The sequence below is a fragment of the Anoplopoma fimbria genome, chromosome 5, assembly GCF_027596085.1.
Source record: "Anoplopoma fimbria isolate UVic2021 breed Golden Eagle Sablefish chromosome 5, Afim_UVic_2022, whole genome shotgun sequence".
Taxonomy (NCBI): Eukaryota; Metazoa; Chordata; class Actinopteri; order Perciformes; family Anoplopomatidae; genus Anoplopoma; species Anoplopoma fimbria.
In genome coordinates, this window is record NC_072453.1 from 2,253,448 (window position 1) to 2,276,588 (window position 23,141).

Genomic DNA, 23,141 nt, shown 5'->3' on the forward strand with positions numbered 1-23,141 from the left:
TGAAAAATGTTTGAAGAAATGAAACCACTTTTAAACTAAATGGTCACTTGTCTTTATTTGTCTTTAGAGTAAGATATCCCTAGAGTCTCGTGCAAAAGTATTACAGCATATTACTTTACAATTTTTACAAATACTTCATTCATTACTTCTCTTTTCTGTCTCTCTTCACTTGCAGTACAAAGACTTGTCTGTCTGTGCTCATGTACATGGTCAACAAGCTTTTTGGCCCCAAATAATTACTGGGGTTTGAAAAATGACCTACTCATCTATTATTTCTTATCAGATCCGTGCATTGGATAGGATTTCACTATTTCGTAGCAAAGGAAATTCTTGCCCACGAGACACTTACTTTGAAGGAACTCATACTCTAAGGAAGGCCGGAAAGTAAAGTAAGTTTAATGGATTGATTCAATATATGTCCTTAGTGTAAGTATAATAGAGTAGAGTAGACTAGAATCTCCTGTTTTCAACGTGAATTTGAAAATCATCAAATACCTCCAGAGATTTAGTATTGTACTTAGTATTGTACTTATCATAAGCTTATATTTGTGAGACCTGCAAAAATGGTCAAAATCAATTCAGCAGAGTTCACTTCATCATGACTTGTAGTCTCTCTATGGGTCAAAACCCAGGATCCTACAATTACCTCAATTGAACGATCCGGCAACAGCAGCAACAAAGACCTCACTTACACTGTGACTGGTAAATTCTCAGTAAACTTCAAATCATAAACAGGTGATTTAAAAATCTTTGGTCTTCATACCCAGGTTGAGACAAAACTCTTTCAGAATAACAGAAAACATTATTCAACTGTTTTCACGGGCTGAGCAGTTCTCCCTATGAAAAGTAAACTAATAACCTGTGTACCCCTTAAAACCAGTATTTCATTATGAAGTGCCAAATTAGCAACAAATACAGTCCAGCGCTTTGTAGCTGCAAACCGCTACAGAGATTTCAGTCTCTCAGCGAGTATATCAGCCTACTCCCAGAGTAAACCCAATGTCAGTCTTGCTCAGTCCAAGCCTTCCTCTTCACTGGGACTCCATCACTGATATGCCTTCTTACCCCTTCTTCGCTCCTGGGTCTGGCATTAGTCAACGCTAAATAGTCTCCTCCTTTGACACCTGGAGCAATTCCACCTTGAGCCTGGAAGATCCGCTCAGCTGCATCGGCAGAATGAGAGCTCCCAGAATGCCAAGCTCTCCTGCGGGGGAACTCGGCGTGTCCAGGAGAATCTGCAGGATACAAACCACAGATTCCAGATGCAAGCTTCGCTGCTTCAGACGCATGTTTGTTGCTGGAGGTGCGAGGCTGGAATGGCACTGATTCAGACTCAGAGTAGGTGCTACGTGCGCGGGGATACCTGCAGACCGATGCGGCGGAGGAGTAAGGTTTGGAGGGGGTGAAAGACAACGAGGATGGAAGGGATACTCGTGGCTTGGGGTAAAGAACACCTATCTTCCTGTGTCTCACTTCTCTTGTTTCCCTTCCTTCTCCTTCCAGTTCCTGCGGCCTTGCCGTTTCTCTGAATATTTCTCCTCCTCTGTCCTTGTTGCTGATCCCCTTCTCCCTCCTCCTTGTCTGAACCTCCTCTAGTTTCACCTCCAGGTCGTGAACATCCTCAGTTATCTGATTGACCTGATCGAAACGAGACAGCAGTGCACTGACGCAGGGCAGCAGGCGGTCCAGGTAGGGCTGGACGTCGAACCCAGCCTCGGACGTAGACGAGTCTTCAGACCTCGTGGATAGAGACGAGGACAGGGGACGGGGGATGAAAATGAGGAGGACAAGGAAGGTGAGCGGGAAGAGTGGAGGCTGGAAGACAGGGTGGAGAGACGGGATTCCTGCGAGGACCTGGAAGGAGGGAAGTCCATACCTTCGAACTTCACCCTGTGCCTGAACTTGAAAGGAAAAAGACGAATGTGGAATCAGCAACATGAGCTGACTTTGGAAGATTTTGGTGGATATTGTGGTTAAAGTTTATATTTTATTTTATAATATTCAACTTTTGCCATAGCATATACACAACCTTTATTATATTACTCAACTATTAAATCTGTATTATTTGTTCTAAATATCTTTTTTCTTTTGTGTATTGGCCATATATTTGGCAGGTTTGCCAAAAGGTGTTTATTGTGTTATGACATAAAGCAGTAGAACCAAACCAACACTGCAAATCATCTCAATTGGAATGCATTGTCCGTTTACGATAAAGTCAAGCAGCTCACATGTTTTCTGTCATTTCATTTGAAATTGACAAACGCCAGTCAGTCAATATAGCTCGCTATTCTCCCTAGTACTAACAGTGTTTGCTGCTGCGTTATCAAGTGTTTACTCATATATCAAGATCTTTTCCTTCAGATAGGTAATGATATAAATGACTGCTGATAAAATATTCATAGAGCTGTGTTATCATTTAAACTAAACACAAGTGCAAACTGTACTGTTTCAGTAGAACACTGTTATCCTATTAAAAATAAAATGTTTCCATCCATCCATCCATCTCCTTCCGCTTATCCAGGGCCGGGTCGCGGGGGCAGCAAGCTAAGGAGGGTCCTCCAGACGTCCTTCTCCCCAGCAACACTTTCCAGCTCCTCCTGGGGAACCCCGAGGCGTTCCCAGGCCAGACGAGATATATAATCTCTCCAGCGTGTTCTGGGTCTACCCCGGGGCCTCTTACCAGTTGGACGTGCCTGGAAAACCTCTAAAGGGAGGCGTCCAGGAGGCATCCTGATCAGATGCCCGAGCCACCTCAGCTGGCCCCTTTCGACGCGAAGGAGCAGCGGCTCTACTCCGAGCTCCCTCCGGATGTCTGAGGTTCTCACCCTATCTCTAAGGCTGAGCCCAGCCACCCTACGAAGTAAGCTCATTTCGGCCGCTTGTATTCGCGATCTCATTATTTCGGTCACTACCCAAAGCTCATGACCATAGGTGAGGGTTGGAACGTAGATGGACTGGTAAATCGAGAGCTTTGCCTTTCGGCTCAGCTCCTTCTTCACCAAAACGGTCCGGTACAACGCCCGCATCACTGCTGACGCTGCACCGAACCGCCTGTCCATCTCCCGCTCCATTTTACCCTCACTCGTGAATAAGATCCCGAGATACTTGAACTCCCTCGCTTGGGGCAGTGACTCACTCCCAACCCAGAGGGTGCAATCCACCGTTTTCCGGAAGAGAACCATGGCCTCAGACTTGGAGGTACTGACTCTCATCCCGACCGCTTCACACTCGGCTGTGAACCGCCCCAGTGCGTGCTGAAGGTCACGTTCTGAAGAAGCCAACAGAACCACATCATCTGCAAAAAGCAGGGATGGATGTGATTCTGAGGTCCCCAAACAGGATTGGTGACAATGGGCAGCCCTGGCGGAGGCCAACACGCACTGGGAACAAGCTCGACTTTGTGCCGAGTATCCGGACACAGCTCTCACTTTGGTCATACAAGGACCGAATGGCTCGTAGTAACGAACCAGGTACCCCATATTCCCGCAGTACCCCCACAGGACTCCCCGAGGGACATGGTCGAAGGCCTTCTCCAAGTCCACAAAACACATGTAGACTGGATGAGCAAACTCCCATGCACCCTCCAACAGACCTGCAAGGGTAAATAGTTGGTCCGCTGTTCCACGTCCAGGATGGAATCCGCATTGCTCTTCCTGAATCCGAGGTTCGACAATCGGACGGAGCCTCCTTTCCAGCACCCTGGAGTAAACTTTCCCGGGGAGGCTGAGCAGTGTGATACCCCTATAATTGGAGCACACTCTCCGGTCCCCTTTTGAAAATGGGAACCACCACCCCGGTCTGCCACTCCACAGGCACTGTACCCGACTTCCACGCGACAGAGAAGAGACGTGTCAACCAAGACAGCCCAACAATGTCCAGAGCCTTTAGCATCTCCAGTACATCTCCTTTCGAATCTCATCCACTCCTGGCGCTTTGCCGCTGAAGAGCTTTTTAACTACCTCAACGACCTCCGCCAGGCATATGGACAAGTCTTCCCCTGAGTCTTCAGACTCTGCCTCTTCCACAGAGGACATGTTGGTCGGGTTCAGGAGTTCCTCAAAGTGTTCTTTCCACCGTTCGACAATATCCCCAGTCCGGGTCTGCAGTTCTCCCCCCCTGCTGAGCACAGCCTGAGAAAAGCCCTGTTTCCCCTTTCTGAGTCGTCTCACGGTTTGCCAGAACTTCCTTGAGGCCATTTGAAAGTCCTTCTCCATGGTCTCACCGAACTCCTCCCACACCCGGGTTTTTGCCTCAGCAACCGCCGCAGCTGCAGCCCTTCTGGCCAACCGGTACCTGCCTGCTGATTCAGGAGACCCCTCGGCCAACCAAGCCCGAAAGGCCTCCTTCTTCAGCTTGACGGCCTCCTTCACCACTGGTGTCCACCAGCGGGTTCTTGGATTGCCGCCACGACAGGCACCGATCGCCTTCCGACCAAAACTCCTAGCAGCAGCTTCCACAATGGAGGATTTGAACATGGCCCACTCGGATTCCATGTCCCCAGCCTCCCCGGGATGCACGAGAAGTTATTCCGGAGGTGGGAGTTGAAGACCTTGCGGACAGGATCCTCAGCCAGACGTTCCCAGTTCACCCTCACTCCACGTTTGGGTTTACCGGGTCTGTCCGGCAGCCTCCCCCGCCACCTGATCCAACTCACCACCAGGTGGTGATCAGTTGACAGCTCTGCTCCTCTCTTCACCCGAGTGTCCAAGACATACGGCCACAGGTCTGATGACACAACTACAAAGTCGATCATAGACCTTTGGCCTAGGGTGTTCTGGTACCAAGTACACTTATGAACCTCCCTATGCTCAAACATGGTGTTTGTTATGGACAGTCCATGACTAGCACAGAAGTCCAACAACAAAGCACCACTCGGGTTCAGATCGGGCAGGCCGTTCCTCCCAATCACACCCCTCCAGGTTTCTCCATCGTTACCCACGTGAGCGTTGAAGTCTCCCAGAAGAACTATGGAGTCCCCAGTCGGCGCCCTTTCCAGAACACCACCCAAGGACTCCAAGAAGGCTGCGTACTCCGAACTGCCGTTTGGTGCATAGGCACAAACAACAGTCAGAGACTTTCCTCCTGCGATTCCCAGTCGCAGAGAGGCGACCCTCTCGTTCTCCGGGGAGAACTCCAGAACAGTGGCGCTCAGCCGGGGGCTTGTGAGTATCCCCACACCCGCCTGGCGCCTCTGACCCTGGGCAACGCCGGAAAAGGAAAAAGTCCAGCCCCTCTCCACGAGTTTGGTTCCAGAACCGGTGCTATGCGTGGAGGTGAGCCCAACTATATCTAGTTGGTAGCGTTCCACCTCCCGCACCAGCTCCGGTTCCTTCCCCGCCAGAGAGGTGACATTCCATGTCCCTAGAGCTAGTCTGTGATGCCGGGGGTCAGCATGCCCAGGTTCCCGCCCCAGCCTGCCACCCAGCTCACATTGCACCCGACCCCAATGCCTATCCCTGCGGGTGGTGGGCCCACAGGGTGGCGGCACGATGTAGCTTTTTCGGGCCATGTGCCAAGGCCCGGCCACCAGACGCTCGCCGGCGAGCTCCCCTACCAGCTTGAAAAATGTTTGAAGAAATGAAACCACTGTTAGACCAAATGGTCACTTGTCTTTATTTGTCTGTAGAGTAAGATATCCCTAGAGTCTCGTACAAAAATATTACAGCATATTACTTTACAATTTTTACAAATACTACATTCATTACTTCTCTTTCCTGTCTCTCTTCACTAGTACAAAGACTTGTCTGTCTGTCGTCATGTGTATGGTCAACAAGCTTTTTGGCCCCAAATAATTACTGGGGTTTGAAAAAGGACTTACTCATCTATTTCTTATCAGATCCGTGCATTGGATAGGATTTCACTATTTAGTAGCAAAGGAAATTCTCGCCCACTTACTTTGAAGGAACTCATACTCTAAGGAAGGCCGGAAAGTAAAGTAAGTTTAATGGATTGATTCAATATATGTCCTTAGTGTAAGTATAATAGAGTAGAGTAGACTAGAATCTCCCGTTTTCAACGTGAATTTGAAAATCATCAAATACCTCCAGAGATTTAGTATTGTACTTAGTATTGTACTTATCATAAGCTTATATTTGTGAGACCTGCAAAAATGGTCAAAATCAATTCAGCAGAGTTCACTTCATCATGACTTGTAGTCTCTCTATGGGTCAAAACCCAGGATCCTACAATTACCTCAATTGAACGATCCGGCAACAGCAGCAACAAAGACTATCACCTCACTTACACTGTGACTGGTAAATTCTCAGTAAACTTCAAATCATAAACAGGTGATTTAAAAATCTTTGGTCTTCATACCCAGGTTGAGACAAAACTCTTTCAGAATAACAGAAAACATCATTCAACTGTTTTCACGGGCTGAGCAGTTCTCCCTATGAAAAGTAAACTCATACTCGTGCCAAATCGTAGGTCCTTTAACCTTTTTTGAATGGAACCTGTGTACCCCTTAAAACCAGTATTTCATTATGAAGTGCCAAATTAGCAACAAATACAGTCCAGCGCTTTGTAGCTGCAAACCGCTACAGAGATTTCAGTCTCTCAGCGAGTATATCAGCCTACTCCCAGAGTAAACCCAATGTCAGTCTTGCTCAGTCCAAGCCTTCCTCTTCACTGGGACTCCATCACTGATATGCCTTCTTACCCCTTCTTCGCTCCTGGGTCTGGCATTAGTCAACGCTAAATAGTCTCCTCCTTTGACACCTGGAGCAATTCCACCTTGAGCCTGGAAGATCCGCTCAGCTGCATCAGCAGAATGAGAGCTCCCAGAATGCCAAGCTCTCCTGCGGGGAACTCGGCGTGTCCAGGAGAATCTGCAGGATACAAACCACAGATTCCAGATGCAAGCTTCGCTGCTTCAGACGCATGTTTGTTGCTGGAGGTGCGAGGCTGGAATGGCACTGATTCAGACTCAGAGTAGGTGCTACGTGCGCGGGGATACCTGCAGACCGATGCGGCGGAGGAGTAAGGTTTGGAGGGGGTGAAAGACAACGAGGATGGAAGGGATACTCGTGGCTTGGGGTAAAGAACACCTATCTTCCTGTGTCTCACTTCTCTTGTTTCCCTTCCTTCTCCTTCCAGTTCCTGCGGCCTTGCCGTTTCTCTGAATATTTCTCCACCTCTGTCCTTGTTGCTGATCCCCTTCTCCCTCCTCCTTGTCTGAACCTCCTCTAGTTTCACCTCCAGGTCGTGAACATCCTCAGTTATCTGATTGACCTGATCGAAACGAGACAGCAGTGCACTGACGCAGGGCAGCAGGCGGTCCAGGTAGGGCTGGACGTCGAACCCAGCCTCGGACGTAGACGAGTCTTCAGACCTCGTGGATAGAGACGAGGACAGGGGACGGGGGGATGAAAATGAGGAGGACAAGGAAGGTGAGCGGGAAGAGTGGAGGCTGGAAGACAGGGTGGAGAGACGGGATTCCTGCGAGGACCTGGAAGGAGGGAAGTCCATACCTTCGAACTTCACCCTGTGCCTGAACTTGAAAGGAAAAAGACGAATGTGGAATCAGCAACATGAGCTGACTTTGGAAGATTTGCGCCACAACTTCTGCAATGCCTACCTCTTTGGCTTTGGTGAGTCCCATCCACAGTTTGAGTCTCTTAATGAGGAACTCCACCATCTCATAGTCCTGGGGTTCAATAGTTGGATAGTACAGCTCAGCCTGCTCTGCCCTGAAGGACACAGCAATAGTTAGCATTGAAACCTACTTAATGCAGTATTTACCCTACTAAAATATTAACTCATCGAACTCTGCAAGGGGAAAATTTGAAGCGTCAGTAGCAATCCCACTTTCAATCATTGCATTCTACTTTGCAAAATGAGAATTCATCGGATTTTCCTCTGTCCCCGCCTTGAGGCTGACCTTTGTGGTTTTGATTGAAAAGTCTCTACAACTAGTGTATGGATTGCCATGACATTTCCTAATAACCTTTATGTCACCCAATGGATGAATTGTAATCACTTTGGTGGTCCCTTCATTTTTCACAAAGCGCCATCATCAAGTCCAATTTTTATTCTGTCCAATTTTTCTATAACCAAATATCTGCAGTACTAATGACATCCCCTTCAGCTTCAGCTGCACTAGTGCTCAGTGGTTGGTAGTAACGCATTACATGTACTTGAGTACTCTTTTTAATTTATTGTACTTCTGGGGGTAGTTGTCTTCCACAACAATGTTTTCCTCTTCCTCAAGTACATTTGCTGTAAAATATGCGTATTCCACTCCTTTACATTGTGCTGCACACTTGTCCCTCCCACTTTTACATTTATCTGGCCACCATAGCTCTCTGACATGCTTGGAAAGGGAAGAGTTAACGGAATGGTATTCAGTTGGCTGCAATCTACAACCTTACCACCAGATGCCACTAAAGCCTACACACTGGTCCTTTAAGTGAGAGTACACATCAGCATATTAGCATTGTCATTGTGAGCTATTTGCCTGCACCTCTGGGTTTAAGGTTGTACATTCATTTTTTGATGTTTTTAAAACATTTTCTTCATCAACTGTCAAATGTACATTTAGGAACTTGTCATGTTAGACAAGGATGGACACTTGGATTTTTGGTTACATCTAACTATTGACATTGCAGTGCTGGGATTTTAGCAGCATATTCACACAACCATCTACTGGTAATATTATGCACATACATTGTGTACCTGTATGAACGGATGAGAACAGCTCCACAGAGTCTGGCTAAGAACCAAACACCTCCCCCCACCAGTAGCAGCCCATAGATGGGGCCCAGGACTGGGTGGACCCTGCAAAGTATTTTGAGGGCCATTCGGCCACGCAGGATGGACAGCACTGAGACCCCGGTCTGACGCACTGACAGGAAACCTTCAACTGAACAGGAGAAGAGCTGAAACAAAGACAGAGGCACATCAAATACATTTTGTCTTTAGGAATACTGGATTCAGCTGAATGCTTCCTGGTCGTACCGTGTTTCCGAGGTGAATGCACAGCAGCAGTAGCAACAGCAGCAGGGCAGTCAGGGCCCACAGCTCCCTCCAGGCCCTCTGCAGCACTCTGCCTAACACCACCCACCTCCGCACGAACCTCAGGGTTCCCAGCAGCTGGAGCACACAGCAATGGAAATGAGTAGGCATTTAATAGAGTGGGGAAACTGGTGGACCAGTATAGAGATGTATAAGGATGAAGGAGAGCTCTCACTTACCTTTAGAACAAGTAGAGTGAGCAGGACGGCGGCACACTGGGAACAGCGCTGTGCCAGGAGGGCAGCACTGTGGAAGTTGATGAAGCTGTCTGGTTGGGATCGAAGCTACATGACAGGTCATTGTAATGTCATCAAATCAAAACGTAGAATAGGCAATTTTTACCAAAGCAGTCATTTCCCTTATGCTTATAGGTAAATATAGGGGCTTAAGTAGCATTGGCCCCCAACTCTGCAAATTTTGTCCCTCCTATTTATTATAACTACTCTTAATATTACTATTATTATTTGCTCAGGCTTCCCTCTCTCTAAAAACAATATTGTTATATATAAAACTTTGTTTTGTCTGTTTCGATCAGTCTATATTTCTGTTTCTGTCTGTTCCTATCTACTGTAAGTCAGTACCACTGTTTTATCGATTTCCATTTGCACCGACACAAAAAATAAATAAATAACTAAATAATAAAAGCTGCACGGCACAGGGTAGGACAAATAAATAATGTATCATGATTATCATTATTTAAATGAATAGATAAATCAATCAACTTACTGACAATTACAAGGGGTCAAATGGAGCACTGACACTGGCTTTTCAGATGGAGGTTACTACTAACTGGTCAAATTTGGACTCATATGGTTAACATATAACAACAGCCTGCTCAGGTGACACTCAAGTCAGAGGTAATCTTAATGGATACTAAAACTTTTCAGTTTTTTTTTTCTTACCTTAGAAACACAGGAGGTGGCCTGGGACAGCGAGCAGAGCAGCAGGATCGCCGTTGCCAGGGACAACAAGGCCAGGAGAAGCTGGAACCAGTGTCTACACTGAGGCAGATACTGGGAACGCTCAGTGGCCATACACCACAGCTCTCCGAACAAGATGAGGAGAGCAGAGATGAGAAGGAGAATCTGCAGTATAAAGAAAGTATGTTTTAACACAAAAATATTTTAATTTCTATTCTTTATGTATTCGAAGGGATTACAGTGTTTGTTACCGTAAGTGCCGCCTGCAGATCCAGTCCAGAGAGGGATGATGGGATGAGGAGTGGATGGATGGAGAGAAAGGGGGTGACTCCCTGTGTATGAGCCCACTCCAGTTGAAAGGACACACACACAAATAAACCAGACTCTCTGTGGTAATGTGTGAAATCTATAGAAAGGGTTTTAATCCTGAAAGGACAAAAAGGGAAAACATTAATCTTAATGCATGTCAACTGAATATGGTAACTTATAGAATTCAATATATGGCTCATGTGCCTCTAAAAGTATAGATTGTATCATTACAACTGAGAGTTAAGAGGATGCAAAAACTGTCTAATCAGATGATTCAGTATCTCATGCAAAATATGCAAAATAGTTTGGTAATCTACACGAGCAAATAACAATGTAGATTATGTATTATGTTATTACCCCATTTGTTCCCAGAAGAAAATTAATTTGCATTGTTTTGCTTTTTGGCAAGTTTTAATGGGGAGGCACGCATCGTTTTTTTCAAAAGAGTAATGTAATCCTGTCTGGCTTTCTGAGGATTCAACATCTGAATAACGAAGGTATTAATAAATACGCACTCAGCATGTCTCCGAGATGCAGTCACCTTGCCGTTACTAATCCACTTACTGTTTCTTGCTCCAATCTGCCATGTGCAAGTCAGCTAGGAGCTGGCGTGTCGTTACACTGCTGTTTCCCAGAAAGACACTTTCCACGGGACTGAGAGGATGAGCGTACTGCAGACGTGGTGATCCAACAAGGCGCAGTGTAGGGTTTTGGTGCAGGTGTGTCACCAAGGTGTGGTTGATCCACCGCTCTGCGTCTGACCAGCTGGATGAAGAGAGAAACGACAAAAGCTTTGGGTTTGTGCAGATGATACACGGTGAGCCAAACCAGGACAGTCCCTATTTTCAAGTTTTTTTTCTATATAGACATTCTCTTTCATCTCAATAATGAGACTGTGTATACTTTTAATTTCTGGATATTAAACTTTAAAAAGCCACGAGGTTCATTAGTCTAATGGGTTGAATTAAGAATTAAGGCCACACCAAGTCATGCATAGACTTTAGAGTCATGCATTTCCATGTTAATACCTTGATATATTTTTTTGAGGACACCAAATTAAAAATATATTGACTGCATGATAAGTGTGACCTATGGAAGCCCTGAGAGGCGAGTAATAAAAAAGAATTATGCAGATCCATTTTCTAAATCTGATCTAAGTAGTTATCTCTCCTGTGTTTAGGACTCAAGAATGGGTGAAAAGAAGGTTTTGATAAGATTATCTTTCAAGTTCCTTGAAAAAATGTCATCCTTGAAACAGGTTGGAAAAAAAAGGTTCGCCAGGATCATTATTCCAAGTAACTTTACTTTCATCTGTGTCTAAAAGCATTCATGTTTTTATCCAGGCGAGTTTTAATTTCACAATGCACTCTAAACACAAGGTAAATGTATTGTGTATTAGCAAGTAATTTAGATTAAGTCCTATTTAGAACACAAGGTAGTGGTGCACTTAACAAAACATTAGTTTTTTCTACCAACCAGAACTTTTATCCCCACCTGCTATTCATAAACATACAAGAGAAAACAATATAGATCAGACTTAGAAAATGGATTATCAGAATTTTTCGTTCTCACTTGCCTCACAGGGCTTCTATGGAAAATAGTGATAATACATTATTTTGGTGGATTTTGAAACAGCGCAAAAGCTTTGTTAGTGACTACCAAAGGCCTTTTTGCTTTATGCATTATATATAGTTTTTGTATCTGGGTCAAAGACGAGACGCTCATTTTTTTGTGAACATGAGGATGAAATACATTTAAAAGTGTTAAAATTTGAGAAAAATCTATCAAATCATTTTCAAACATCATTTTCTTCAAGACCAAATCTAAAAGTTCTGGTTTCATCCAATTTTGTGAGAATATTAAGAGAATAATGGTAAAATTGTCAACATGGTGTAACCATAAAAACTTAGTAGCCTACCAAGTTATAAAACTTGCTGATAAAATGTGAAATTCCCTTCAAAATGACCTTGAATATACTTTGGCATAATCTTACACAAGTACTTTCTAATACTAAATAATAGTAGTGAAACATCATTGTTTAGAATATTTTAATTAATAAGGGGAATCATGTCTGCAAGGTCAACCTCTTGAAATGTCAAGTGGTGTAACCGCATTTTAGGGGCCATTTTGTAAATATTGTGCCAGAAGATCATGTGACAGGATATGATGTCACAGAGAAGGACCCCTGAAGACACTGACTGCTACAAGTCAAGGTTAGTAACTCTCTCTGAAATTTTACATAATTAAGCTTTTTTAAGCCATGGCCAGGCTTGTTAAGGTTACATGTCAAATGGTATGACCTCGGTAAAAAAAATATTAAACAATTTTTATCAAAGTTATTATATTTAATGTAAAACATGTGTTTAAATGTTCACACCAAGGTTAAGTGTTGACCTAGGTGTCCTTAATAATGCCTGCAAATTTTGGTTTTAAACTGAAATGTCAAATGGTGTAACCGTTACACCATTTGACATCTTCATTTTTAGACATTCCGGTTACCATTTGACATTTCAATTAAAAAACAAAATTAGAGGGCCAATTTGATAAATTTAGGGCCAAAAGCTGTATATGTGATGCTGATTATAATATTTTTTTATAGTTTAAATAGTGACTCCTACTGTTCAATATAAACAGCAGGTTAAAATGTGTTTTTTTTTCTCCATGAATTTATCGATAGATTAATTTGTTTGTTTATTTGTATTTGTTTAATTATTCATTTGGTTAATTATTTAATTATTTATGTATATATCTAAATATGTATTTATTAATCCATTCATTCATTTGAATTCACATTTCTATAATACTGTACATTGTAGCCTATGTAAGCCTATGTAATGCAAACAATAAGCTTTCTATCCTCTTGTCCCTTAACAGATGGCTCTTTCAAGTAAAGAAAAGGTGGCTCGCCACAGAGCACGACTCAATGCAGACCCTGCTGCAAGGGCCACTTACCTGGCCAAAAGAAAGGAAAGGTAGTACACACATGCGTAAATACACACACACACGTTTCATGTGAAGGACTGCCAGTGTAAAGTCAGTGATGTAGATGTTCTGAAAGGCTAGTGGAAATGAGAAGTGTGAGGTGGTAATGAAGGATAAGTTTTAGTTCTAGACATAAAAGGCTAATTGTTTTTTTTTCTGTTGTACTCTTAGTTATCAAAGGAGGAAAAGAGAGGGAAAAATTACGAACACCCCAGTAGCGGCACTGCCAAAGCAAAAACAGAGGAAGTTGAGGGAAAAGTGGAGGCAGTCGCAGAGACAGTACAGGAACAGGAACCAGGTGACCTGCGAGAAGCCAGCCTCAATCCGCTACAGGGACATTTCCTGTTTCTGTGCGAGGCCTGCTATTTGCAGGTGCTATAATCCATCAGCGGTAGATTTCAGTGATCTCCCCTCAACATCAGTTGGCCTTGAAGATCAAAGAGGGAAGTTTGCTCTGGTCAAATATGAGGGTAAACCGTTTGTAGGACAGATTCTTCAGGTGGTGGGTGATGAGGTTCAGGTTTCTTGCATGAAACAGCTAAATGGCAAAAATGTTTTCACCTGGCCTGACCCACCTGATGACCTCTTCTACTACCAGTCTGATGTGCTCCACATGTGTGCTGAACCAGAGCCTGTGAACTGCCGCCATTCAAAGCTCACAGTAGATGACTGGAAACAATTCCAGTCTCACAGCCATAAGCTATGATATTTTTCCCACAATAATTTTCTTGTCAGGATAGGGATGTTTGTGTTCACAAACTATTTGTGACACTGTTAATATATATGAATTGTTGAAAAATGAAATGTTTACACTCACATTCACACACACACACACACACACTGTTTTGTTCATTGTTTTCATTCATCACTGTTCACTGTTCATTCATCATTTTGTTCAATAATATAATATGAAAAATAATATGAGAACATATTAAAACATTAATTAATTTTACCTTGATGACTATTTATTTGTTTTTTTCTGTGTCTGTTACTTATTCTTTGGCTGTATAAGCAATATGGTCATTTGGGGTAACCGATTTATGTCAAGTGGGGTAACCACTATTTTTCACAAAAATCTCATATTGTACAAAAAAGTTAATATGGATGAGACTTCAGCATTCTACTACACTATAACAATGTGTTTTTAAACCATTTTTACCCAACTGGTCAAGGAATAGGCAGAAAACATTAATGTTTACAACATACTGTCCTGCTCAGTACAACAAAAAGTCCATATAATCTAAATCTAAAAATAATTATAATAAAAACTATTTCATGTGATATTTAAAAATGTATTACTTGTTTTCATGAGTACACTTACATAGAATCTAGGAGGGTGAAATATTGAATATTTGTCATTTATTTATGGTTACACCATTTGACAATATAAAGGGCCATTAGTTCTGTATTTGGTTAAAAATGGTAAAAATGTCATGTCAAATACTATGAAACCAACAGAAATGCAAAATATACATTCTAACGGTCCTTGGGCATGTTGTTTTAATAGGTTTGAAACATATTTTTGAAATGGTCATCATGCCAAACCTTATTTGTCACTGACCCATCTACAGTAGTATATATAGTTCAATACAGTTCTTGATTAGCAGTTAAGGATCATGGCTATTATATGACGCAAAAGTAGTTACTGTTGTAATTTTTAGTTAATGCAGTATGTAGGATTTTAAAGCGACTCTGGCAACTCCTAACTGTAAGACAGCAGTGTGTGTCCCTGCCCACATTCTTCCCTGGTAGCACATTAAAAAGATACACTGGGTGAATGAGAATGGGGTTTTTTTTCAGTTCAGTACCAGGATGTAAACAACCACCTCTGTCCCTAATGTTTGACAGGGAAAATTGTGTGCACACCTGATGAAGACCAACTCAGTCAAAAAACGTCATCGTAATAATGTCTAGCGGAACTAGCTGTGGGCTATAGTGAAGGCTGTCTCCCCTTAGATACTGTGTGTGTCCCCTTACTCTGTGAGTGAGGTGAGGTTAGGGACCCCCAGGGGGGCTGTGTGAAGATGGCGTCTGACAGCTGAGTGCAGCAGCCTGCCCTGCCTCTGCTCTACGCCGTCCTGGTAGTTCACCATCAGCACCAGCAACAGGAAGAACAGCTGGCACACACAGTGCTACGGAAAAGATGCAGAAGATAATTAACAAAATGAAGCTTCTAGAGACAAATTGCCAGTCAATTTCAAAGTAAGGTTTCATACTTACTCTCATGAGTGATCGCAGAGCTCGCACTTTGCGGGCCTCCTCTTTGGCCTGCAGCAGCCCGTAGCCACATGGTGGCCGGACCTTCCCCCCTTTCTCCCCAAACGCCCTCACCACAGTGCTCTCCTGAGCCAGCTGCTCCTCCACCTCTGGATCCACAGGCCTCCACAGTGCCGTGTAGAGTAACGCCTGCACACACACCTGAGAAGGGAAGATAGAGATGCTAAAACACAGCAATTATCTGCCACAGATATGAAGAGTTGATCAGATAAACTCACCTTGAGAGGTTCCAGCAGCAGAGCAGAGGCCAGAAAGGCAGAGAGAGCGGACACAAGCCACATGAGGACGACTGTTCTGGACAGGAAGCTCCCGTAGAGTCCGACCACAGCTAGGCAAGCTACCAGCAGCGAAGCCACCAGGGGGTAAATCACACGCAGGGCCCAGGGAGGGAGCAGCCAGCTGGGCTGACCCCGAGCAACTCCTGGGATTGGGGGGAAATTAAGCAAGATATATCTCAAACACTGTTTACACTAGATCATCAGATGTGAATAGAAATATACCATTTGGGTATATACTGGGTGTTTTTTATCACATAGTTTAGTGATCCCCAACCATAACTGTACCCCTTGGGGGGGCTTATTCACAACTTATCCATGGAAAGATTGCAGAGAGTTCATTCAACAGGGCTGCTGGTCTAGTACCTATTCGTGTGGTGAAGGAGGAGCGCGAGGAGTCTGGAGACGGGCTCGGCAGGAAGGTGCTGGCCACCGAGTCTACAGATAGCGTGGAGGGACACTTGTAGAGTCCTGCACCATACAGGGCGGGAGAGGACTGTGGATCTGGCTTGTAGATCTCTCCACTGTACAGGGACTTCTCCTCACTCTGATCTGACCAGCTGCTGCAGGAGGTGCTCCGGATTAAGAAGGGAGAAAATCACAGCAATTATAGGACATTCCGAGCAACACAGAACTGCATGAAATGGCATTTGCATTATGCACTGATGCTGATGATGCACAGATCTTTACGTGGTTGAAAGCGAGGAGGTGGTTCTAGGGGAATCCCAGCCGCTGTCTGAGTTGCTGTTTGTTATATCTGCTGTGTCCTCTGCTGCTGCTGCTATGGACATCAGTAGATCCTCCTCTAAAAAAACACCAATACAATCAGACTAGTTTACATGCTGTATCTATGCACATATTTCTATGGATCCACCCAACTCTTAGACTGTTATTAGACGCAATGTGGGGTTTTGTCTTTTGCACTAAAGTGCTGTTAATTCCTTATACTTGCACTACTTCTGCTAGTGGTGATGATTTTGCTTGTATGAAACAATACTCACTTTGACAGAACGACATAGGAACCGATGGCTAAGGGACATATGTAGCTAATAAATTAAGAATTTCTGTTTATTTCAACAGTTTCTCACCAGATAGAGTCAGAAATGTTGTCAGATTGTGGTTGTGAGCTTGCAATGGGTTTGCAATAGGTTTCATGGTGTAGACCTTTTTGTCCAGTGAAGCAGGGGATTGGTGAGAACTGGAAATTATTTTTGAAAGAGGATATGAGCAAGAAAGAGAAGCAGGTGTGTCAGGAGAGGGAGGCGAAGCCAGGCGGAGCTGCGTCAAGGCCTTTTTTCTCCTCAGCTGGCGTGTAGGGCACAGAGCAGGTGAGGCCTTGCAGAGGTTGGGGGCAGGGGGCGTCTCGGTGAGGCATGGGTCCTCTGGTAGAATGAGGAGGCTGTCGCAGGACGGCCATGTGCCTATGCCCTCCTCTTGACATGATCCATCTGTCTTGGGCGCCAAGCAAGATGCAGCCCAAAAGTCCAGAATACTGGAGTCAAACGCCTTGCTCTCCAGTAACTACAGGAACCAGAGGAACACTTCATGAAACGAGGGATGAACCTTCATTTTTTGTACGTGTGTGTGTGTATGTTCATGTATGTGTGCGCTCACAGATGAAGGGCTGTCCCGCGCTCGGCCGGAGGAGTCTGGCAGAGACAGGAAGGAGGATCTGGAGAGCGCCGATTGGCCAAGGTAAATGTCCATCTCCACAGAGTGACAAACAGGAGAAGGAGGAACTGATATGTCCACGGTTACCTGGGTTACGCACACACGCATAAACTGTTGACTGAACATTTCTGAGTATATACACTCAGATAAATGGAAAACATTCACTTGAATTGTTTCCACACTGAGATAAGACTGTTTGACAAACAAAGATTTGATGCACGTCGAACAAATCGCTGTAATGACCTCTAATCAGCAGCACACAAACTCATAGGTAAGAGCAGAGAAGAACAAACCCCACCAAAACTCCATTTACGCACCTTTTTTTTTATATATATGACTTAGTTTAACACATTAATGTGTTAAACTAAGTCATATCAAACTGATCTGGCTCTTATGAGGCAACACATCACAACTCCTAACTTGGTGTCACTCTTTAACGCACTGGGTATCCCTTTAGCATCCTTTATTGTGTAGAGTAGTCCGATGTACCTAAACAGGTGGTTAATGTTCTGAACTCAAACAAAACTACTTGGTTAGGTTACAGTTTGGGTCAAATTAAGTATGTTTGTTATGTAGCTTAATTTATGTACATAAGTTAAGTATGATGCATATGTGACATAAATTACAGTAAGTTTGTTACCGATGTGAAGTAAGTTAAGAATGTAAGTTAACTATGTTATGTACGTGGTAAAAGTTAAGAACGTGATATAAATTGAGTACGTTACTTAAAGGATATAACTTAAGTACATGATATAAGTTAAATACGTTATTTTAAAGACGTAAGTTAAGTAAGTGATATGACTAAAGTACGTGATATGAGTTGAGAACACTTCTTACACGGCGTACGTCGACTACGTTACCTATCTGACGTACGTTTAGCACATAACATACTAATGTAAGTTAAGTAGGTCATGTACATGATATAAGTTAAAGTTAAGTTAAATATGTAAGTTTAGTACGTTACGTATGTGACGTAAGTCAAGTATGTAAGTTTAGAACATATGACACAAGTTAAGTATGTAAGTTTAGAACATATGACACAAGTTAAGTATGTAAGTTTTAGTACATATGACACAAGTTAAGTATGTAAGTTTAGTACATATGACACAAGTTAAGTATGTAAGTTTAGAACATATGACACAAGTTAAGTATGTAAGTTTAGAACATATGACACAAGTTAAGTATGTAAGTTTAGAACATATGACACAAGTTAAGTATGTAAGTTTAGAATATATGACACAAGTTAAGTATGTAAGTTTAGAACATATGACACAAGTTAAGTATGTAAGTTTAGTACATATGACACAAGTTAAGTATGTAAGTTTAGTACATATGACACAAGTTAAGTATGTAAGTTTAGAATATATGACACAAGTTAAGTATGTAAGTTTAGTACATATGACACAAGTTAAGTATGTAAGTTTAGTACATATGACACAAGTTAAGTATGTAAGTTTAGTACATATGACACAAGTTAAGTATGTAAGTTTAGAATATATGACACAAGTTAAGTATGTAAGTTTAGTACATATGACACAAGTTAAGTATGTAAGTTTAGTACATATGACACAAGTTAAGTATGTAAGTTTAGTACATATGACACAAGTTAAGTATGTAAGTTTAGAACATATGACACAAGTTAAGTATGTAAGTTTAGTATGTTATACATGTGACGTAAGCTATGTATGTAAGTTAAATACGCTACATATGTGATGTAAGTGAAGTACATTACTTATGTTACCTATGTGTGTAAAGTACATAGGTTAAAAAAGTTAAGTTTTGTTTCACACAGGACACAAACAGTGTGTTTGTTTGACTCATCTATCCATACACCCTGACCTTCTCCCCATGTTAACTTTGTAATAAATAAAGTAGCCGATTAAGTTACCTGACTGTGAGCTTTTCTAAACAGGAAACACAGGAAACACTGGAGAGGAAACACCAGTACAGCAACAGTCATCCCCACGGCAACCGCCTCCGCGTTAACCAGCAGCTGGGCTGACACCGGTCCACTTGTGGCAAAGGGACACAAATCAGGTTCATGTGAACTCTGCACAATCTACTCACAGACTGGTTCACGTCTGTAAAGAAACTCTAATCTAAAGAAAAAATTATATAATGTCCCTTTTGAATGAGCCAAAAATAATATAAAACATTACACTGTATATATTACTGACAATGCAATATTATAATAGTTTTTAGAAGGACCGAATCTTTAATGAAATGTTATTAAATCAACTGGAAAATATCCATTAACAGGTATACAAAATGTACTTTTTTGTGACTATTTCACAATTACTACATTATCTGACATTTGTTATTCCATAAATGCCCTGCCATGAAATGATCTGTGGTATATATCCAGGCCTATAAACCATCCTACCTGTGCCCCTCTGTGCCAACAGCTCCGTACCACAGAGCCCCCAGGGCCATGTAGAGGTGCAGCATGAGAGCGCTGCATGTAACCCTCTGACCCCTGGTGAAACGGCTGTGGGCCGGACGTTCCCACAGGGACAGCCACAGGTGGTGCTCAACCATCCCAAACGTCAGCTGGGAGGTGAGGACCCGTCGGAACCCAGAAAGCTCCTTGGGACCTGTCAGTAAAAAGACACCACAGCAAGTAGACTTAGTTAGCAACAGAAAGTAGATGTACATGATATTACTCGGTTTAAAGTAACTGTATGCGCTTACATGAGGCCAGAACATCTTTCTCCACAGAGCCGTTCTTCTGATTCTCCACAGAGAGCCAGTCCTCCAGCAGGAAGAAGAACATGTGGTCTGTCTGAGGGTCCCAAACCACCACGTGCTGAACGTACCAGGACGGGTCCAGACCTACATTTACATGGATGATATTCAACTACAATCACATGTAGTCACCTCGACCGCTTACAGTCATGGGCGGATTATGAAACAATGGGCCTCTGGGCACGGACAAGCAAAAGGCCCCACCACCTCTCCTTTTTAGTTATTTAACCTTTTAACCTCTTTATGGCTTTGTGTCTCTTTGTTGTTGTTAGCATCTCTCTGTGGTTTAATGGGTCTTTGTAGCCATTACGCAGCTTTTTTGTGTCCCTTTGAGGTAGTATTGTTTCACTCTGTAATTGTTTTGGTCTTTTTTTAAAGTCGTTTTACATGTTTTTTTTGGTAATTTTGTGTCTCTTTGTAGTCATTTGTTTGTCTTTGTGGTCATTTTGAGACGTTTCCTGGTCAGTGCGTCTCTTTGAGGAAGGTGCAGGCCAGGGTGGCCCCTGACACTGACTGTGTGATTACCCAAGTCGCACACTTGCACTTGGCCCGATAAATTGTATGCATGTTAATACACACCCACATTTGCACCATTATTATTTTACTGGAATCTGGGGTACAGATTCCTACGACTAGGTTGTAAAATATTTATGTAGAGGGTGAAACAGTTTTAATTGTTAACAATGTATTATTTTAATCCCACTGTCTCAACATAAGGTCATAATCAAAGCAATGCCTAACATTTTTAAAGAAGGACGTTTTTGCAGTCTCCATGTACCTGTGTTATCATGCCAGATACGAATTTTCCAAACTTCTCCCAGGTTATCATCCGTCTCCAGGTGAAACTGGTCCAGGCTGCCACGCTGAAAAGCCCCATCCCTCTGCAGATGGCGGGAGCCGCTCTTGTTCACGCCGTACAGACTGATGCCAACATGTGCTGTGGTGCCTGATGGGAGCATTTATCATTTCCATCATATGCAGTTAAAGGTTTCATAAATTCAAACATGAAAATGCTTTGATTGATTATATTTTTGTGTTCACTTGTCATTTCGACATCACATTGACTTGTCCTTTGCTGACCTGCTCCTCGCCTCAGGCCGGTCTTGACCAGCACTCTGTAATGGTACAGCCCCGGTCGGCCACACAGAGGGACCTGGCTGAGTCTCAAGCTGTCCAAGTGGTCCAGTTTATGGCCGATTAGCCCCACCAGCAGGTGAATCAGAACCAGGACAGCACACACAATCCCCACCACCATGTTACGCGTGGGACCGCCTGGCTGCACAGATAAGACAAAGAAGGAGTGAGAGAGGGAAAAGCCTGTTGATGACTGTTCTTTTTCTAATCCTGACTCTGCATGCAGGGATTGGATTAGATATATTTATTTTTTTACAAAATATGTGCACTAAATAACAGCTGCTTTGTGTGTCCTCACATACCGGTGGCAGCAGAACAACAGCCCCAGGATGAACAAACAAGCTGGCCCCAAACATGGTGAGGTGCTGGGTGAGACAGTGTGCGGCGTGGAGCGTGCTGCCCTCCACAGGCCGCAGACCCTCACTGCTCCAACGCCTCTCCTCCACACTGTAGTACCGGCACAGCGAGCTGAACACACACACCGACACACGGACGGGACCGCCGTCGGCCAGATACGAGGTCATGTTGACAGAGAGGGGCTTGTCTGTCCTGTCCAAACTGTAGTGGAAGAAAAACTCATGTAAAGTACCTCTTCATAGGTCTAAATTGGCAATCAGACAGAGCACTGAGTTATAGAAAAGAGCAGTGACTTACAGGGGGGACAGGAATATGGTTTCCTCTGTGGAGGTGGTCGGAGCAGAGAGACTGAGAGCCCACACTCTCACTAGGGAATCCTGGGATGCATTAGACCCCGGCACTGTAGAGCTCACTTCTATCTTGACATGTCCCAGACTCACTGGAGTAGCTCCTAGATATGCATAATGCAGTTTGAAAACAGCCTTTCTAATTCATAATTGAATGCAAATACTCACAGATATACAGTAAGGTTTTAGATTTTTAAGATTCCAAAACAACCAATCAGAGCAGAGGAGTCTTCCAAGCAATGCTCATGAACACCAATCAACTGTCAAACTAGTCAGTGCTGATCACATGTTTTTAGAAAACATATTTTAGTGTACTGAGTAGCTGTAAAGAGAGTTATAAATAAAAGTTATTCTAATTCTAGTTACGCTCAGGAACATTACAACTAACCCTAGAGACCGGTAGGTCATTATTTATCAGAAGACTTTAGACATCCTGCAATATCTAAATGTCATGTGTACAACAGATCTTCCCAAAACTGTCAAGGACAAAAATGTATTCATATTTTTAATGTGAAGTCTGGCCATCATTACTACGTCATTACGTTCATGACTGAAGTGAGTGCAGCCCAATAATAATTTTTTTAAATGTATTCTTATTATGTTTATTAAAACATCAGGAAGCTAGTCTGTTTATATTCTTAATGAACAGACAATAAAAGACACCATGTGTCTGACTGAGAAAATGTGACAATATCTTACTTTTGCTGTCACATCCATTCCACTATGACCGTTTCCTTATTTTCTTTAAACGCAAACTGAAAGCAGCTCTAATCGATATTTCATAACAAAAACAAATCAAATGAGGATGTGAAAGGGGTCACTCATAGTGATGAACACACAGAGAATTATCAACCCACATTTACGGAGCTTTATAGTGAGTTTCAGTTCCTTGTTGAGCTGTTCCGCTTGCATCTTGTTCTGGTTCACTCTCACATTGTTTCAGGCCGCAGCAAGCAGCAGTTTTTCATTGAAAATGCTCTAAAAACCCACTTGCTAAGGTGAATTTAGTGGAGCATTAAGTAGCTAAAGAGCCAGATATTTTTCTCAGGAGTAGGTAGTGACCAATAACAGAGCTAAGAAGAGTGAGACGGTTATTTGAAAGATAATATGAT

General features: G+C 43.2%; 1 protein-coding gene across 1 annotated transcript in view; it reads right to left on the bottom strand.

Annotated features, from left to right (window-relative positions):
- Positions 1-6,693: 6,693 nt before the first annotated feature.
- The window catches only part of pkd1b (polycystic kidney disease 1b), a 30,422-nt gene continuing 13,974 nt past the window's right edge, over positions 6,694-23,141 (bottom strand). The window contains exons 20-41 of the mRNA XM_054599448.1: positions 21,980-22,133; positions 21,628-21,793; positions 21,272-21,467; positions 20,970-21,137; positions 20,138-20,278; positions 19,830-20,040; positions 19,335-19,458; positions 17,390-17,533; positions 16,864-17,296; positions 16,466-16,580; positions 16,142-16,350; positions 15,719-15,921; positions 15,444-15,641; positions 15,201-15,355; positions 10,806-11,006; positions 10,184-10,358; positions 9,915-10,097; positions 9,192-9,296; positions 8,956-9,090; positions 8,674-8,876; positions 7,577-7,688; positions 6,694-7,494 (exon numbers count right to left, since the gene is read on the bottom strand). Coding sequence (XP_054455423.1) covers positions 6,694-7,494; positions 7,577-7,688; positions 8,674-8,876; positions 8,956-9,090; positions 9,192-9,296; positions 9,915-10,097; positions 10,184-10,358; positions 10,806-11,006; positions 15,201-15,355; positions 15,444-15,641; positions 15,719-15,921; positions 16,142-16,350; positions 16,466-16,580; positions 16,864-17,296; positions 17,390-17,533; positions 19,335-19,458; positions 19,830-20,040; positions 20,138-20,278; positions 20,970-21,137; positions 21,272-21,467; positions 21,628-21,793; positions 21,980-22,133 — 4,532 coding nt within the window. The remainder of the gene's footprint in view (positions 7,495-7,576; positions 7,689-8,673; positions 8,877-8,955; positions 9,091-9,191; positions 9,297-9,914; positions 10,098-10,183; positions 10,359-10,805; positions 11,007-15,200; positions 15,356-15,443; positions 15,642-15,718; positions 15,922-16,141; positions 16,351-16,465; positions 16,581-16,863; positions 17,297-17,389; positions 17,534-19,334; positions 19,459-19,829; positions 20,041-20,137; positions 20,279-20,969; positions 21,138-21,271; positions 21,468-21,627; positions 21,794-21,979; positions 22,134-23,141) is intronic.